The sequence below is a fragment of the Xyrauchen texanus genome, chromosome 9, assembly GCF_025860055.1.
Source record: "Xyrauchen texanus isolate HMW12.3.18 chromosome 9, RBS_HiC_50CHRs, whole genome shotgun sequence".
NCBI classification, from domain to species: Eukaryota; Metazoa; Chordata; class Actinopteri; order Cypriniformes; family Catostomidae; genus Xyrauchen; species Xyrauchen texanus.
Window position 1 is genome coordinate 47467098 of NC_068284.1, and position 20401 is coordinate 47487498.

Sequence of the window (20401 nt, forward strand, 5' to 3'; positions counted from 1 at the left end):
GTGCACATTTAATGTATTCCAAACATATATTATTGATATAAACCAAATATTATGGTAACTGTCTGTTTATTAGCATCACATTTCATCTGTCCTAATCATTCCTTCTTTGAGCTGTATTTATTAAGTCCTGATCACCCTATTTTGCAATAACTACCTTTCAGTTTGCGTCTGAGTTCTGGTGTTTATTTAGCAAAAACTACTCAATATCCAGCTAATTACAAGAATACTTGCCAAATAAATAAATAAATGGACATGAAATGTTAATATCAGTTTAAATGATTTTATTAGCTTACTTAGATTGCAGAGTGATACAAGAAGTGTATGGAAGGCCAAATTATCTTTTAATGTTCCCAGGGTTACTCATCATAATTGCATTCAAATTAAAGAGCTGTATAATACAAATATTACTAGTAAGAATTCCACTTAGAGAGCTCTAAAATTGCATTTTTACTTGTCATATGTTTCCATTGACTCCCATTCATTTACAGAACTCTATAATTATATATTTACTAGTAAAAATTCCAATTAAAGAGCTCTATAACTGAATTTTAACTAGTGAAAAATAGAATTAAATATATAGTTAATTGCACAGAGCTCTGCAATTACATTCTTAATAGTAGAAATGTCATTAGCGAGCTCTACAATTGTATTTTTACTAGTATAAAATATCATTATCCGTATATTGTCTTGGATAGTATTTTTCTGATGCAATTGAAACTTTCAAATGCAGCACTTTTCGTACTTCGTTCTCCTTAAGATGAGTCACTTATGATGTATTATTCCTCTATGGATTAAAGCGTCTGCCAAATTAATAAATGTAGAAATATGAGACCGCTAGATGGCGCCACTGACCAATCAGAATGAAGCATTCTGGAAACCGCTGTAATAACACATAAATATAGAACAACTATATAGTTTAAAGTTGACATGAAATCCCCAAAAAACAATATTGGTCACATTTATTTAGTGGAGTGAATTAAATCGAGTATTAAATTAAGTACCCTTGATTCTCCCAAAACCAGATATTCCAACAGTTTCATTTCTGTTGTAGAGACAATTGGACTAACTCTAATAACCATAAATAGAGGCAACAAAACTTTCACTATAAATAAATAAATAAATATATTTACACTAACTTAAAAGTCAGACAGCAGATGCACTTCAATACCGCTAAAAAGGATGTTTAATTGCATACGTTCAGCATGACCTCCGCTGTTATGATTCAATAGTGAACGATTGAATGAAGCAGAAATTTGGCATCAAAGTTCATTCAGTGACTCAGGCTTCCCTTCTTGCCTGTCCAGAGTTCCCGCAGTTCAACATGGCAGCCGAGGTCTCGTAGAGCGGCCTGTCCCACATCGCCACAGTCCCTGTGAGCAGCCAGGGCCTGGGATATCAGCGCTTCCGCTCCCATTTCCAGTATCGGCTGAGTGAAGTCACGTGTGTGGGCGACCAGGTTCCTCAACAGCATGCACGACTGCCTCTGAAACAGACAAAAATAGAGTTTGAGTCAACACTGAATAGAGCTTCATTAACCCTCCTATGGTATTAAAAATGGCACCTTCCATTGGTATTCACGGCCATTTTTGACCAGAGGGGTCAGATGTGTGGTTTATGATGACAATGACTTTTCTTCTTCCCTGAAGAACAATACAATTAAATCAAAGTTTAGCATCTTAAAATGGATTTGAAGTGTCAGTTTTTGCAGTTCATTATGCTGCGATCAAACCTGACCATGATTTTACAAAGACAGAAGAAACATTTTTATACCGATAATTTAATTAAAAAATGAAAATGCGTAAAAATTAACATCAAGAATAGGGATGTGCCCTGAAGCCGAATATCTTATTCGGAAAGGCACGAATAATGACTTAAAAACGAATAACAAATTCATCTGACTAATAGAAAAAAATATTCAGCACACTGACATAAACGAAAATTCGGTTTCAGCAGATTTTAATAATCAGAAATACCAGTTAATGTTCAGTGCATATTCAGCTTCATCTGGTGAGAAAAAAATAAGATTATATCAATAAAATAATTAAATAATAATTAATATAAATTAATAATAATCAAATTTAAAAAGGCCTATCTGAGCAAATTTTATATAAAGAAACTATAAACGTAAGAGACTTAAATGTTAAAATAAGGGGTGACACACTTCCGGTTTAAGCCACGCCCACATCCGGCTCAATCAGAATAGAGAAACAGTTACAGATACTATTGTCATAGTGACAGTTACAGATACTATTGTCATAGTAACAGTTATAGATACTATTGTCATAGTGACAGTTACTGATACTATTGTCATAGTGACAGTTACAGATACTATTGTCACAGTGACAGTTACAGATACTATTGTCATAGTGACAGTTACAGACACTATTGTCATAGTGACAGTTATAGATACTATTGTCATAGTGACAGTTACAGATACTATTGTCATAGTGACAGTTACAGATACTATTGTCATAGTGACAGTTACAGATACTATTGTCATAGTGACAGTTACAGATACTATTGTCATAGTGACAGTTACAGATACTATTGTCATAGTGACAGTTACAGATACTATTGTCATAGTGACAGTTACAGATACTATTGTCATAGTGACAGTTACAGATACTATTGTCATAGTGACAGTTACAGATACTATTGTCATAGTGACAGTTACAGATACTATTGTCATAGTGACAGTTACAGATACTATTGTCATAGTGACAGTTACAGATACTATTGTCATAGTGACAGTTACAGATACTATTGTCATAGTGACAGTTACAGATACTATTGTCATAGTGACAGTTACAGATACTATTGTCATAGTGACAGTTACAGATACTATTGTCATAGTGACAGTTACAGATACTATTGTCATAGTGACAGTTACAGATACTATTGTCATAGTGACAGTTACAGATACTATTGTCATAGTGACAGTTACAGATACTATTGTCATAGTGACAGTTACAGATACTATTGTCATAGTGACAGTTACAGATACTATTGTCATAGTGACAGTTACAGATACTATTGTCATAGTGACAGTTACAGATACTATTGTCATAGTGACAGTTACAGATACTATTGTCATAGTGACAGTTACAGATACTATTGTCATAGTGACAGTTACAGATACTATTGTCATAGTGACAGTTACAGATACTATTGTCATAGTGACAGTTACAGATACTATTGTCATAGTGACAGTTACAGATACTATTGTCATAGTGACAGTTACAGATACTATTGTCATAGTGACAGTTACAGATACTATTGTCATAGTGACAGTTACAGATACTATTGTCATAGTGACAGTTACAGATACTATTGTCATAGTGACAGTTACAGATACTATTGTCACAGTGACAGTTACAGATACTATTGTCATAGTGACAGTTACAGATACTATTGTCATAGTGACAGTTACAGATACTATTGTCATAGTGACAGTTACAGATACTATTGTCATAGTGACAGTTACAGATACTATTGTCATAGTGACAGTTACAGATACTATTGTCATAGTGACAGTTACAGATACTATTGTCATAGTGACAGTTACAGATACTATTGTCATAGTGACAGTTACAGATACTATTGTCATAGTGACAGTTACAGATACTATTGTCATAGTGACAGTTACAGATACTATTGTCATAGTGACAGTTACAGATACTATTGTCATAGTGACAGTTACAGACACTATTGTCATAGTGACAGTTACAGATACTATTGTCATAGTGACAGTTACAGATACTATTGTCATAGTGACAGTTATAGATACTATTGTCATAGTGACAGTTACAGATACTATTGTCATAGTGACAGTTACAGATACTATTGTCATAGTGACAGTTACAGATACTATTGTCACAGTGACAGTTACAGATACTATTGTCACAGTGACAGTTACAGATACTATTGTCATAGTGACAGTTATAGATACTATTGTCATAGTGACAGTTACAGATACTATTGTCACAGTGACAGTTACAGATACTATTGTCACAGTGACAGTTACAGATACTATTGTCATAGTGACAGTTACAGATACTATTGTCATAGTGACAGTTACAGATACTATTGTCATAGTGACAGTTACAGATACTATTGTCACAGTGACAGTTACAGATACTATTGTCACAGTGACAGTTACAGATACTATTGTCATAGTGACAGTTACAGATACTTTTGTCATAGTGACAGTTACAGATACTATTGTCATAGTGAAAGTTACAGATACTATTGTCATAGTGACAGTTATAGATACTATTGTCATAGTGACAGTTACAGATACTATTGTCATAGTAACAGTTACTGATACTATTGTCATAGTAACAGTTACAGATACTATTGTCATAGTGACAGTTACTGATACTATTGTCATAGTGACAGTTACAGATACTATTGTCATAGTGACAGTTACAGATACTATTGTCATAGTGACAGTTACAGATACTATTGTCATAGTGACAGTTACAGATACTATTGTCATAGTGACAGTTACTGATACTATTGTCATAGTGACAGTTACTGATACTATTGTCATAGTGACAGTTACTGATACTATTGTCATAGTGACAGTTACTGATACTATTGTCATAGTGACAGTTACAGATACTATTGTCATAGTGACAGTTACAGATACTATTGTCATAGTGACAGTTACTAGATACTATTGTCATAGTGACAGTTACAGATACTATTGTCATAGTGACAGTTACAGATACTATTGTCATAGTGACAGTTACAGATACTATTGTCATAGTGACAGTTACAGATACTATTGTCATAGTGACAGTTACAGATACTATTGTCATAGTGACAGTTACAGATACTATTGTCATAGTGACAGTTACAGATACTATTGTCATAGTGACAGTTACTGATACTATTGTCGTGACAGTTACTGATACTATTGTCATAGTGACAGTTACAGATACTATTGTCATAGTGACAGTTACTGATACTATTGTCGTGACAGTTACAGATACTATTGTCATAGTGACAGTTACAGATACTATTGTCATAGTGACAGTTACTGATACTATTGTCGTGACAGTTACTGATACTATTGTCATAGTGAGAGTTACAGATACTATTGTCATAGTGACAGTTACAGATACTATTGTCATAGTGACAGTTACTGATACTATTGTCATAGTGACAGTTACTGATACTATTGTCGTGACAGTTACTGATACTATTGTCATAGTGAGAGTTACAGATACTATTGTCATAGTGACAGTTACTGATACTATTGTCATAGTGACAGTTACTGATACTATTGTCGTGACAGTTACAGATACTATTGTCATAGTGAGAGTTACAGATACTATTGTCATAGTGACAGTTACAGATACTATTGTCATAGTGACAGTTACAGATACTATTGTCATAGTGACAGTTACAGATACTATTGTCATAGTGACAGTTACAGATACTATTGTCATAGTGACAGTTACAGATACTATTGTCATAGTGACAGTTACTGATACTATTGTCATAGTGACAGTTACTGATACTATTGTCATAGTGACAGTTACTGATACTATTGTCGTGACAGTTACTGATACTATTGTCATAGTGACAGTTACTGATACTATTGTCATAGTGACAGTTACTGATACTATTGTCATAGTGACAGTTACTATGATAATATTGTCATAGTGACAGTTACTGATACTATTGTCATAGTGACAGTTACTGATACTATTGTCATAGTGACAGTTACAGATACTATTGTCATAGTAACAGTTATAGATACTATTGTCATAGTAACAGTTACTGATACAGATAATGGCTTCAATGCACACCCCTACCCAATAAATAAAAACAAATAAATTACAGAATAAAACAGATGAATCAATGTAAACATTTTGCATGAAACTATCTATAGTTAAAATGTATTTTCCAAATGTATGTGTGTGTGTCAGATTGCTGTCATCAGCTGGAAAGCAACATATGAATTATAATGACAACAATGATGAAAAGATGTCTGTAGAGCTTCACTTATTGATGCCCTTGTTCTCTGCGTTTTATCATCTCACCCCTTAATCTCGGAGTGTCTGTGTGTGTGTGTTTATAAGTGTTTGTGTGTGTATATAAGTGTGTTTGTGTATGTGTGCGTGTTTTTGTGATTTACGAGGACAATTTTGTAAGTTACAAACTGGTAATTACAAGGGTATTATGCTATAAATGTGATTTATGAGGACATTTGTAGTGTCCCCATAATTCAAATCGCTTAAAAATCATACTAAACAATGTTTTATTGAAAATGTAAAAATGCAGAAGGTTTTCTGTGAGGGTTAGGTTTAGGGGTTATGTTAGGTTTAGAGGATAGAATCTATAGTTTGTACAGTATAAAAGTCATTATGTCTATGGAAAGTCCTCATAATGATAGGTAGACCAACATGTGTGTGTGTATAAGTGTGTTTGTCTATGTGTGCGTGTGTGTGTAAATGTGTGTGTAAACGTGTGTGTGTGTATGTTTTGCAGTGAGGATGTTTTAGAGTCTCACCCTGTAATTTCAGTTTTTTCTGTATTGTGGCTGATTAATTGATTGTATTTGACAGATAAAATGAAAAACTGCTCTGTTTTTGGTCTTTCCCATGAATTATTTTCAATTATCGGCCAATTTTAACAGCAGATACCAAAGGTGTAGCTTTTTTTAATGACCCCTTAGGCTTATCAAATCAAGCCCAATTTTTTATTTTTTTGTACGTTCAGATGCCAAATGTAGGAAAAGTCACCAAATCTTCTACTGCTCTGATTAAAGAAACCAGTAACATTTTATTTAGGCAAAAAAAAAAAAAGACTGAATACCAAAACCAAAAAGCAGGTAGTAAAATAGTTTAGTGGTTTTATTTGTTTTCTAAAAGAAGAGTCAAACCGAGAGTTTTGTGTACCATGTAAACATACTGAAACTTGCAAAACTGGATATTTGGTTTTCAGGAACTCACCCGTCCAGTCACAGTGAGGCAATAACGAGGAAATAAGACTATTATATTATTCCTAAACACCAGAAGAACTAATGACAAGAGTAAAATGTGGTAAAGTGTGTGAACTCTTCTGCCGCTTGTCTGTGTGTAGCACCTGCCACTCCGCAGATCCTTCTGAAGAATCACAACACGAGTTTATTTTGAACAAGATCCCGGATCATTTCTGCACTGACTGTTTTATAAATCTGTCACATTGTAAAGCAGCTTCACAAAGACACTATTGAACCTGAAAGCAAACCTGCAACCCCTTTGTGACAGCAACAAACAAAGCGGGTGTTTACAGAAAGTCTGAAAGGCATAGCAGCCAAAAAAGGGCTGTTTAATTGTAAGTGCCAGACAGGGGGTAAAAATGGTCATTTAATGGATTCTTTAAACAAAGGGTGAACAGTGGCATTGGCACCAGGGCCATCACTAGATGGGACAGTCGGGAGCCACACCACATTTGGACAAACCAGATCTGTGATCGCTTTTAACATTGTAACACCATGGTCAGGTTTGACTGCAGCATAATGACATTAACTGCAAAAACTGACACTTTAAATCAAACTAAAATTAAACAAAAGTACTAGGAAAATATGAAATATTATAATCATGTATGATATGACCCTTTTAATCAAACGTAAGTGAGGAATCATATAGTGTTACCTGTACATTGACATCAGCTGGATGATTCTTCATGGCCTGCAGTGTCGCCAGCGCTCCGCCACTCTCCATGATGACTGTACAGTTAGTGGGTTTACGTAGAGCTAGCATACATAGCGCTGCACAACCCTGTTCGCACACCTGAAAACATGACAAAAACACAGAATAAATCAGCTTGAGAAGCCTCACCGATTCAGTTTTCAGGGCAAAATGCATCATTTAAGAATTGCACCGTTGTCACAAAAAGAGAGCTGAGCCGGAAGGCAAAGCTCTCGATCTACCGGTCAATTTCGTTTCTACCCTCACCTATGGTCATGAAGGCTGGGTCATGACCGAAAGAACTAGGTCACGAGTACAAGCGGTCGAAATGGGCTTCCTCAGAAGGGTGGCGGGCTTCTCCCTTAGAGATAGGGTGAGGAGCTCAGTCATCCATGAGGAACTCGGAGTAGAGCCGCTGCTCCTTTGCGTCGAAAGGAGTCAGTTGAGGTGGTTTGGGCATCTGGTAAGGATGCCCCCTGGCCGCCTCCCTAGGGAGGTGTTTCAGGCACGTCCAGCTGGGAGGAGACCTCGGGGAAGACCCAGGATTAGGTGGAGAGATTACATCTCCACACTGGCCTGGGAACGCCTCGGGGTCCCCCAGTCAGAGCTGGTTAATGTGGCTCGGGATAGAGAAGTTTGGGGCCCCCTGCTGGAGCACCTGCCCCCGTGACCCGACTTCGGATAAGCGGTTGAAGATGAATGGATGGATATATATATATATATATATATATTGCAATTATTTTGAAAAAAATGTCCGATTGCGATTTGAACTACTCCAAAAAATATTTTAGCCTATTTTTTTAAATTTACGCATTTCAATTTTATAACAAAATTACATCAAATTGAACATTTTTAAAAAGATTAAATTCATTATGATTCATTAAAAACAAATATTTTTTTGTTAAAGATTACGCAACTTAATTTTAAAGAATTTTGTTGTAAAAATCGAAATTCGTAAATCCTAAAATAATTTTGGTGTAGTAGTTACATTATGCCTTTTGACCAAAATAATGTCAAATTATTAATTATTATGACCAAGATGTTTTGCCCATGTCCTAATGCCAATAAAAAGCCTAAACACTTAAAATGAACCAAATTTTTGGAGGAGGGATGCCCGCCACAGAGTCCTCGACACTGCCGTCCACCCAGGGGAGCGCCGCTGCCGTCCACCGGGGGGGACGGAGTAGCCCAGACGCAGAGAACAGCCCTGTCCACGACGCGAGTGGGGACTGGACTCCCCGACCACCTGGAGCAATGGAGCCACTGCCAGGGGCGGAGGAGTGCCCTGCCGTCTCCCAGAAACACGGAGGGGTCAAGAGAAGACCGCCGTCCACGAGGGGAGGAGGGAAGAGCTGCCAGGGGTGGAGGAGTGTCCCCACGGGTCGGGCGTTTGACTCCGGTCCACCCGGGGAGGAGTGGCTGCCGTCTACCTGAGAGGGTGGAGGAGTGATTGGGGACCACCTGATGATGCATCAGAGAACCGGTGAGTGAGTTTTTCTCTCTCTCTCTCTCTCTCTCTCTCTCTCTCTCTCTGTCGCTCCGTTTTGGCCTTTCCCTTGCCAATTGTATTTTTGTTGTTGTTTTTGCCCTCCTGTCTCCTCCCAGGTCGAGGAAGGCGGGGATGACCCGCCAGCAGACGTGCTCCCCAGCCTGAGGCAACGCCGGGAAGAGTCTAGAGCGGAGGAGGCGGGCGGCTAGAACAATGCATGCCTGGTCCCCAATCAGCCTGATGGGGGCATGCGAGGGATAAAGAGAGAGAGAGAGAGAGAGAGAGAGAGAGAGAGAGAGAGAGAATGGCAGGCAGCTGCTCTGTGTGCTTATGTTTGTGTGTTTTTGGTTCAGTTGATTATTAAACTATTATTTATATTGCCAAGTCGGTTCTTGTAGTACCACCTGTTTCCTCCAGGGGGCAGTAAGTGAAACTCGCTGTATAGGCAACGAGCAGCTTATATAGAGAACAAACCACACTTACTGACAGCAGACAGCACAAGATGAGCAAATCTGAATGCAGGGATCTCCAAACTTCGTTTAACTTGACACAGCGACCTTAAAACAGAACGTTTATGACACAACGCAACAGAGACACTCCAAAAGAGTCCGTCTGACGCAGGTGTACATTGACACGTCCTTAAACAAGCCCTCATAATAAATCTTGGACTGATTGATGAATTCAACTGCTGTGAAATGTAGGCCAACGATTGGCTTAAGTTGATGAACTGTGCCAGTTTCATTCGCACATTTATGACTTTTTCGCACTTTACGATCACACAAGTTGTCACAGGAGACGCATCTTAACGGCAGGTATGACTGGGGTCAAAGACATGCACTAGTAGAGGTCACACCTGTGCATTGGCCATGTGACGGTTCATCGCTATGACAATCAGTTCTGCCCCGCCCGTATTCACAATGGCATCTTTGACATCGTCATTTCCTGCGATGGCCTTCAATGCATTGAGCACCTGCTTCACAAGTTCCTGGAGGACAACATAAACACAAACCATATCTTTCAGTTAACTTCTGTGCATCAGGATGCATTTCATGGATAAACTTCATATTAAAAGACTCCTTTGCTCACCTGACAATCTAAACTGTCAGCCAGGAGTTTTATCATGAATTTCAAGCCTCCGAGCTCTACGATGTCCTGACAGAACTCATTTCTCACAGCGAGACGAGAGAGGGTGGCACAGAGTTCACTGAGCACTGCCGTGTTCTCTGGGTGAGCTGAGACAAGCACAATTAAAAGTTACCAAACAATCATCGTCCAAAATATGCCACAATGGGTAACAATTAACCTTAAAATGCATAGGTGCTTCACCAAACAGGTCTTTAGCGACCCGGCACGTATATCTAACACCAATGGATCTCCAAAATGCCCAGACAGTGTCACATTTTCAAAGCATTTTTTAGACAATTAGAAAATAAAAGAATGGAGTAGATTCAGATATATTTTAATGTTTTATTTTTCATATATCAAAGAGATATTGCAGCAAATATAGAACAGGATTCATTACATAACCCTTATATAGTATTATGTCATTTTACTTTTTTTAATTTTTTAAATGTAATAAAAATGGTTTCCTTAATCGGAGCAGTACAAGACTTGGTGACTTCCTCCATACGGTAAAAAATTGGGCTAGATTTGATAAGTCGAAGTGCTCCTAATATAAATAAATATATACATTTAAAAAAAGCACACCTTTGGTACAGTATTCATGGCCATTGAAAATGAATGAGAAAGACCAAACAACAGAGCCATTTTTTTAATCTGTTAAATACAATGAAAAAACAAAGAAAACAGACAGAAATTACAGGGTGAGACTCTAAAACATCCTCAGTGCAAAACAAACACACACGCACGCACACTCACACGCACACACTCACTCACACAAATGCACACTCACACGCACGCATGCAAACTCACACACACACAAACACACTCACTCACACAAATGCACACTCACGCACACGCACCCAAACTCACACGCACACAAACACACTCACTCACACAAATGCACACTCACACAAATGCACACGCACACACTCACTCACACAAATGCACACTCACACACTCACTCACACAAATGCACACTCACACGCACACACTCACTCACACAAATGCACACTCACACGCACACACTCACTCACACAAATGCACACTCACGCGCACACACTCACTCACACAAATGCACGCTCACGCGCACACACTCACTCACACAAATGCACACTCACACGCACACACTCACTCACACAAATGCACACTCACACGCACACACTCACTCACACAAATGCACACTCACACGCACACACTCACTCACACAAATGCACACTCACACGCACACACTCACTCACACAAATGCACACTCACACGCACACACTCACTCACACAAATGCACGCTCACACGCTCACTCACACAAATGCACACTCACGCGCACACACTCACTCACACAAATGCACGCTCACGCGCACACACTCACTCACACAAATGCACGCTCACACACTCACTCACACAAATGCACACTCACACGCACACACTCACTCACACAAATGCAAACTCACACGCACACACTCACTCACACAAATGCACGCTCACACGCACACACTCACTCACACAAATGCACACTCACACGCACACACTCACTCACACAAATGCACACTCACACGCACACACTCACTCACACAAATGCACACTCACACGCACACACTCACTCACACAAATGCACACTCACACGCACACACTCACTCCACACAAATGCACGCTCACACGCACACACTCACTCACACAAATGCACACTCACTACGCACACACTCACTCACACAAATGCACACTCACACGCACACACTCACTCACACAAATGCACACTCACACGCACACACTCACTCACACAAATGCACACTCACACGCACACACTCACTCACACAAATGCACACTCACACGCACACACTCACTCACACAAATGCACACTCACACGCACACACTCACTCACACAAATGCAAACTCACACGCACACACTCACTCACACAAATGCACACTCACACGCACACACTCACTCACACAAATGCACGCTCACACGCACACACTCACTCACACAAATGCACGCTCACACGCACACACTCACTCACACAAATGCACGCTCACGCGCACGCACACGCACGCAAACTCACACGCACACACTCACTCACACAAATGCACACTCACACGCACACACTCACTCACACAAATGCAAACTCACGCGCACACACTCACTCACACAAATGCTGCGCTCACGCCATGCACACGCACGCAAACTCACACGCACACACTCACTCACACAAATGCACACTCACACGCACACACTCACTCACACAAATGCAAACTCACACGCACACACTCACTCACACAAATGCACACTCACACGCACACACTCACTCACACAAATGCACACTCACACGCACACACTCACTCACACAAATGCACACTCACACGCACACACTCACTCACACAAATGCACACTCACACGCACACACTCACTCACACAAATGCACGCTCACGCGCACGCACACGCACGCAAACTCACACGCACACACTCACACAAATGCACGCTCACACGCACACACTCACTCACACAAATGCACGCTCACACGCACACACTCACTCACACAAATGCAAACTCACACGCACACACTCACTCACACAAATGCAAACTCACACGCACACACTCACTCACACAAATGCACGCTCACACGCACACACTCACTCACACAAATGCACACTCACACGCACACACTCACTCACACAAATGCAAACTCACACGCACACACTCACTCACACAAATGCACACTCACACGCACACACTCACTCACACAAATGCACACTCACACGCACACACTCACTCACACAAATGCACGCTCACGCGCACGCACACGCACGCAAACTCACACGCACACACTCACTCACACAAATGCACGCTCACACGCACACACTCACTCACACAAATGCACGCTCACACGCACACACTCACTCACACAAATGCACGCTCACGCGCACGCACACGCACGCAAACTCACACGCACACACTCACTCACACAAATGCACACTCACACGCACACACTCACTCACACAAATGCACACTCACACGCACACACTCACTCACACAAATGCACACTCACACGCACACACTCACTCACACAAATGCAAACTCACACGCACGCACACACTCACACAAATGCACACTCACACGCACACACTCACTCACACAAATGCACACTCACACACTCACTCACACAAATGCACACTCACACGCACACACTCACTCACACAAATGCACACTCACACGCACACACTCACTCACACAAATGCACACTCACACGCACACACTCACTCACACAAATGCACGCACACGCACGCAAACTCACACGCACACACTCACTCACACAAATGCACGCACACGCACGCAAATTCACACGCACACACTCACTCACACAAATGCACGCAAACTCACACGCACACAAACACACTCACTCGCACAAATGCACGCTCACGCGCACGCAAACGCAAACACCCGCACACGCTCTCACGCACAGACACTCACACACACATTTGCAAAATGTTTATTCTGATTCTTCTGTTTTATCCTTTAATTTTCAGAATTTTGCAGTTAATTTCTGTTTCTTGACATTATTTGACATTTACTTTGAGTTTTTAGATTTGTATGTTTGAAATCAATGATTGGTATAAAATGTTTATTCTGTGTTTGTAACATCATGGTCAGGTTTGACTGCAGCAGAATCACATACACTATAAAAACTGACACTTCAAATCCATTTTAAACTGTTAAACTTTGACAAATAATAGTTTGATAATGTCTAAATATGTTGTGATCAAATATAAATGAGTTTATAATAAGTCATCAGACTGCACAGTGTGTGTGTGTGTGTGTGTGTGTGTGTGTGTGAGAGAGAGAGTGTGTTTGTGTGTGAGAGAGAGAGTGTTTGTGTGTGTGTGTGAGAGAGAGAGTGTTTGTGTGTGTGTGTGTGTGTGTGTGTGTGTGTGTGTGAGAGAGAGAGAGAGTGTGTTTGTGTGTGAGAGAGTGTTTGTGTGTGTGTGTGAGAGAGAGAGTGTTTGTGTGTGTGTGTGTGTGTGTGTGTGTGAGAGAGAGTGTTTGTGTGTGTGTGTGAGAGAGAGAGTGTTTGTGTGTGTGTGTGTGTGTGTGTGAGAGAGAGAGAGTGTTTGTGTGTGAGAGAGAGAGTGTTTGTGTGTGTGTGTGAGAGAGAGAGTGTGTTTGTGTGTGTGTGTGTGTGTGTGTGTGTGAGAGAGAGAGTGTTTGTGTGTGAGAGAGAGAGTGTTTGTGTGTGTGTGTGAGAGAGAGAGTGTTTGTGTGTGTGTGTGTGTGTGTGTGTGTGTGTGAGAGAGTGTGTTTGTGTGTGTGTGTGTGTGTGTGTGTGTGTGTGTGAGAGAGAGAGTGTTTGTGTGTGAGAGAGAGAGTGTTTGTGTGTGTGTGTGTGTGAGAGAGAGAGAGTGTTTGTGTGTGTGTGTGTGTGTGTGTGTGTGAGAGAGAGTGTTTGTGTGTGTGTGTGAGAGAGAGAGTGTTTGTGTGTGTGTGTGTGTGTGTGTGTGTGTGTGTGTGTGTGTGTGTGTGTGTGGGCTTGTTTATGTGGTTTATGAGAAAAAAATTTTAGGTTACAAATTAGTAATTACAAGGGTATTATGCTATAAATGTGGTTTATGAGGACATTTCTTTTGTCCCCATAATTCAAATCGCTTAAAAATCATACTAAACAATGTTTTATTGAAAATGTAAAAATGCAGAAAGTTTTTTGTGAGGGTTAGGTTTAGGGGTAGGGTTAGGGTTAGGGTATAGAATCTATAGTTTGTACAGAATAAAAATCATTATGTCTATGGAGAGTCCTCATAATGATAGCTGCACCAACATGTGTGTGTGTGTGTGTGTGTGTGTGTGTGTGTGTGTACAGTCATCTACTGTCTGTTACTGACATCACATGATGTTCAACTCATGATATTTACATTTTATTCACCAGACGACAGAAATCTGCTCCAATTTATGCCACAAGCTCATAAAAAGATAAAAAATTGACGAGTTAATGAGCCTATAAACGTTTAATAATCAATCAGTTATAAAAATATTACTTTTTTATTATTTGTATTTTGTCAACACTTGAATAACTTGTTTTCCATCCTGCTAAGAGGGCCGATGTGAAGTTTTTAGACCCCGTCTTGATTTAATAATGGATAAATTAAACTATCAAGTGAAATAATCAATAATCATGTTTTTTGTCAAAATCGTGCCACACTAATTGCAATATAGATGCAGTAAAATTAAGCATTTTTAGCTTATTTGGTGCTGGACAGTTCTGAAACAAAATGTTTATTATTTTTTTAATTAATGTATATTTCCCATTAATTAAAGAATATTTATAATATTATAAATATTAGTTTGATGATTTTTTTTACTTTCATTACTATGGTAACCGGGTTGAATGGGAGAGCTTGATGAATGCTAAAACTTGTGTCAAAATTTAATATACTTTTTTTAGCGAGATTTATTACTTGACTTCCCTCCATGTTATATAGAAAGACCCAAATCACCCAAAATGTCCCCACCGGCTTATGTAACAGTAAAGCTCACCTTTAGCAGCTTCAGTAATTACTTTCAGGCCGTTCTGCTCCAACACAATCATCTTAGCATGTTCATGGGCTTGTCCAAAAGGCACACGCACGTCATCGTCGAAGGTCATGACCCTCAGCGTGAGACAGGCCTCCCTCACGACCTCGGGATGTTCGGTGTGGCGTGTGACGCTCCCGGTGAGCAGTGCCAAAGCACCTGCCTTCACAAAAGCCTGCCTGTTATTCTCATGTTTCAGACAGAAGTGTCGAATTATACGGATGCACTGGCAGGTGAGAGCGGGGTCCGACTGGTGCGCCGTTAAAGCTCTGATCAAAAACTCTCGTCCTTCCACATCCAGGAGGTCCGGCTGGCCGTCTGTTAGCGCGGAGAGAGCGACAAGCGCAACGGAGAGCGCCTCCTTCTCCTCTCCGGCTCTCTGGCAGCAGGTGAGGATCGTGGGATACGCGTCATTTTGAGCCGCCAGGTATCTCCGAGCGAAGTCCAGCGAGCACTGCTCCGTGAACACTCGCAGATCCTCCGGCACAGATGCAGACGATGACGCCACTGCAGATTTAAGTGACTCTAAAGCCTGGAAAACATGCCAGTATTCTTGATATTACAGATATTTCATGTTTGACATCCGAACATGGCATGTTGTAGAACGTGAACGTACCTGAAGAACCTCGTGAGTTTGGTCTTGCGTGTTTTCTTCCAAAGAAACTTTTGGCACTTCCTTCACAATGTTGCTGAGGTCCACACCTTTGAATTAAAATAAAATCACTTTATCATCCGATCACCACATACACACGTTTAAAGCTGCTATGGAAAGATTTGTGTCTTGATAGATCAGATTGATCAGTGAGTAATATTTATACGTGTAAAGGGTCATCACATGACTCGTGTCAGCGCTGCAGAATACATTGAAGTCTATGAAGTGAGGGATATTTATACGGGTAAAGGGTCATCACATGACTCGTGTCAGCGCTGCAGAATACATTGAAGTCTATGAAGCGAGCGATATTTATACGTGTAAATGGTCATCACATGACTCGTGTCAGCGCTGCAGAATACATTGAAGTCTATGAAGTGAGTGATATTTATACGAGTAAAGGGTCATCACATGACTCGTGTCAGCACTGCAGAATACATTGAAGTCTATGAAGCGAGTGATATTTATAAGTGTAAATGGTCATCACATGACTCGTGTCATCGCTGCAGAATACATTGAAGTCTATGAAGCGAGTGATATTTATACGTGTAAAGGGTCATCACATGACTCGTGTCATCGCTGCAGAATACATTGAAGTCTATGAAGTGAGTGATATTTATACGTGTAAATGGTCATCACACGACTCACGTCAGCGCTGCAGAACACATTGAAGTCTATGAAGTGAGTGATATTTATACGTGTAAATGGTCATCACATGACTCGTGTCAGCACTGCAGAATACATTGAAGTCTGTGAAATGACGTCACACCAAAGTGTTTTTCACACACTTTTTTACGTGGCAAACTGGTAAAATCGCCCCTCTGTGATGCTTTCTGGAACTATTGTCATGTGGAGGGCGATGCGGGCAATGACGCTGGGTTCAGCCTCCAGAACCAAATTAAAACTGCCACGAGAAGTCGTCTGTCCAAGGCAAAGACGCAAAATCTAACAACAATCACCTCAGCAACAGTCTGCCTTGATGCGTTTGATTATGCACAGCAGAGCACCCAGTTTAAGTCGATGCGGACCAGGAGGAAGGTTTGAGTTGTCGATCGAGTTCTGTTCAGTTAATTTTTTACGTGTTTTGTTCATATTTTATTCGTATTTGTTTTTTGTAATATTGCGTTGTTCATATGTCGTGTTTTAGTGGCCTCCTCTGAAACATTCATCTGCTTCGTGTCTCTGTTGTTCATCTGTCCTCGTCATAAATAAATACATGTATAATCTGCTGTATGCTCGTCCTGTAGGTTCATGATTAAAAATGAAAATGTGAATGAAAATAAAAGCTATTAAATGTCTTATTATCATTAAAATTTGACAATTAAAATAACGGGTAATAATAGATTCTGGCTGAATTTTTACGACCCTGTCCGTCAAAAGGACGGACGATGAGAAAGTCTAACGCAAGCACTGTATGAGCCTAATTTCAAACATTACATGTAAACATGCTACTAAGATGGACAGAAAACATGGAAGTTCTTGAAAAGGACAAATATTGATGATGGTTAGCCTATGTGGGATAGTGGTGTGCCTTATAATTTTTAGTCGTAAAAAGTGTGCCGTGGCAGATAAAAGGTAGCGAACTTCGACAATTCACACACACATTTCTCAATACACACATACAAAACACACAATTTTAGCTGCATCATTTATTCAACTGGCCTGCTATACAGCAAACAGTAAATAGGGGAAAAGCATGTATTTGCTCCATAGGCTAAACATGATAAAAAACGAAAAAGGTTGCACAAGAGTTAACTCACATTGAGACTCAAACTGTTCGATGGCCTCCACCAATGCTTCATTTCCCTCCATGTCAAACTCCTCAATGTTTTCTCTGACCACTGCATCAAAAGTCTCCTGTGTTATTCTGCGTTTGGCCATGACTGCAACAGAACTTGCTCCAAAACAACACAACACAGGTTCAGTTTCAATGTCTTGTTTGTCCAAACGTTTTCTAAAGAACCATGTTTTTAAGACCTGCTCAATGGCAATATCAAGGCATTGAAGTACCATGTAAATATCATGGTATATATCAAAGTACTAATGCATTATCATGTGATAGCATCACTGTACCATGGTAACAATACACTGCAAGCAAGCGTGACACAAACAAATACATTATTTATTAAAAGATAAAATTTTGCACACTGTAAAGTTACTACCTGATAGTTTCGCTCATTCGAATCAAACGTCCAACAAATATTTTTCAAATAAGACAGATAATATTCTTGTTACACATCAAAACCCCGCCCAGGAGAACAGAAGGCAGTGCGGTAAAAGAGTAAGCGTTCCACAGTAAGTAAACCCTGCGGAATTTAACTGACGTAAAAATTTAGTGAATAGCAGAAAGCGCTGCGGTTGTGCGTTCTTTAATGGCGCTCGGACTAAACTTGTGAGGAAAATACGTTCCGCCTTCAGATTTCATGAGTTTCCTCCTCGCGGTAAAATACGTGCAATTTATTTAAGAAATATTTATTTAAACACACTTCCTATTTCATATAAAAGAAGCTTTCGACAGGGAATAATATTGAAGCATTGCTTACTCTCTAAAATATTGTTTTTGTATTTTAAATAAATAAATAAACAAAGTCGTAGATAAATAAATATATCTATCTATCAACACATAAATTAATTTTAAGCATATATATATATATAAGTAATTTTAGAGATATAAAATGTAAATAAATGCATACGTCAACATAATATATATATATATATATATATATATATATATATATATACTAAAATGTGTAGAAATAAATGTATTTCTGTATTTATTTTTGAATAATTATTTGAGATAATTTATATCAGTGCCCATTTGTTTATTAATGTACTACGTTTCATCACGTTTAAACATATAATCACATAAAGATCTAATCGTGGCCTTGATAAACCTTCAAATAGATTTTTATTTTATTTGTGATGTTTTTTTTTAGTGTCGGGTTTCAACTAGTTTTCCATGCTTGTTCAATGAACCATAAACAATTAATGAACATGCACCTGTGGAACGGTCGTTAAGACTAACATCTTACAGATGAGAGGCAATTAAGGTCACAGTTATTAAAACTTAGGACACTAAAGAGGCCTTTCTACTGACTCGGAAAAACACCAAAACAAAGATGCCCGGGGTCCTGCTCATCTGCGTGAACGTGCCTTAGGAATGCAGTATGGGGGCATGAGGACTGCAGCTGTGGCCAGGGCAATAAATTGCAATGTCTGTACTGTGAGACGCCTAAGACAGCTACAGGGAGACAAAACTGATCGTCCTCGCAGTGGACGCCTGCAGGACAGGTACAGGATGGCAACAACTGACCGAGTTACACCAGGAACGCACAATCCCTCCATCAGTGCTCAGACGGTCCGCAATAGACTGAGAGAGGCTGGACTGAGGGCTTGTAGGCCTGTTGTAAGGCAGGTCCTTACCAGACATCACCGGCAACAATGTCACATATGGGCACAAACCCACCTTCACTTGACCAGACAGGACTGGCAAAAAGTGCTCTTCACTGACGAGTCACAGTTTTGTCTCACCAGGGGTTTTGGTCGGACTCGTGTTTATCGTCGAAGGAATGAGCGTGACACCGAGGCCTGTACTCTGGAGCGGGTCTATTTGGAGGTGGAGGGTCCATCATATTCTGGGGCGGTGTGTCACAGCATCATCGAACTGAGCTTGTTGTCATTGCTGGCAATCTCAACGCTGTGCATTACAGGGAAGACATCCTCCTCCCTCATGTGGTCCTGCAGGCTCATCCTGACATGACCCTCCAGCATGGCAATGCCACCAGCCATACTGCTCCTTCTGTGCGTGATTTCTTGCAAGACAGGAATGTCAGTGTTCTGCCATGGCCAGCGACGAGCCCGTATCTCAATCCCATTGAGCACATCTGGGGCCTGTTGGATCAGA

General features: G+C 40.1%; 1 protein-coding gene across 2 annotated transcripts; it reads right to left on the reverse strand.

Annotated features, from left to right (window-relative positions):
* Positions 1-293: 293 nt before the first annotated feature.
* LOC127649120 (armadillo repeat-containing protein 6-like) lies at positions 294-18757 on the reverse strand. 2 transcript variants are annotated; one of them, XM_052134073.1, is made up of 8 exons: positions 18660-18757; positions 18258-18391; positions 16462-16547; positions 15810-16377; positions 10261-10406; positions 10028-10159; positions 7650-7787; positions 294-1483 (listed from the first exon to the last, which is right to left on the reverse strand). In XM_052134073.1, exons 1-8 carry the CDS (start codon positions 18674-18676, stop codon positions 1271-1273), a joined length of 1434 nt encoding a protein of 477 aa, XP_051990033.1. In that variant the 5' UTR covers positions 18677-18757; the 3' UTR covers positions 294-1270. The 2 variants fall into 2 exon arrangements, with proteins under 2 accessions (XP_051990033.1, XP_051990034.1); XM_052134074.1 differs by having other exon boundaries at positions 18258-18395; positions 18660-18742.
* Positions 18758-20401: the final 1644 nt, after the last annotated feature.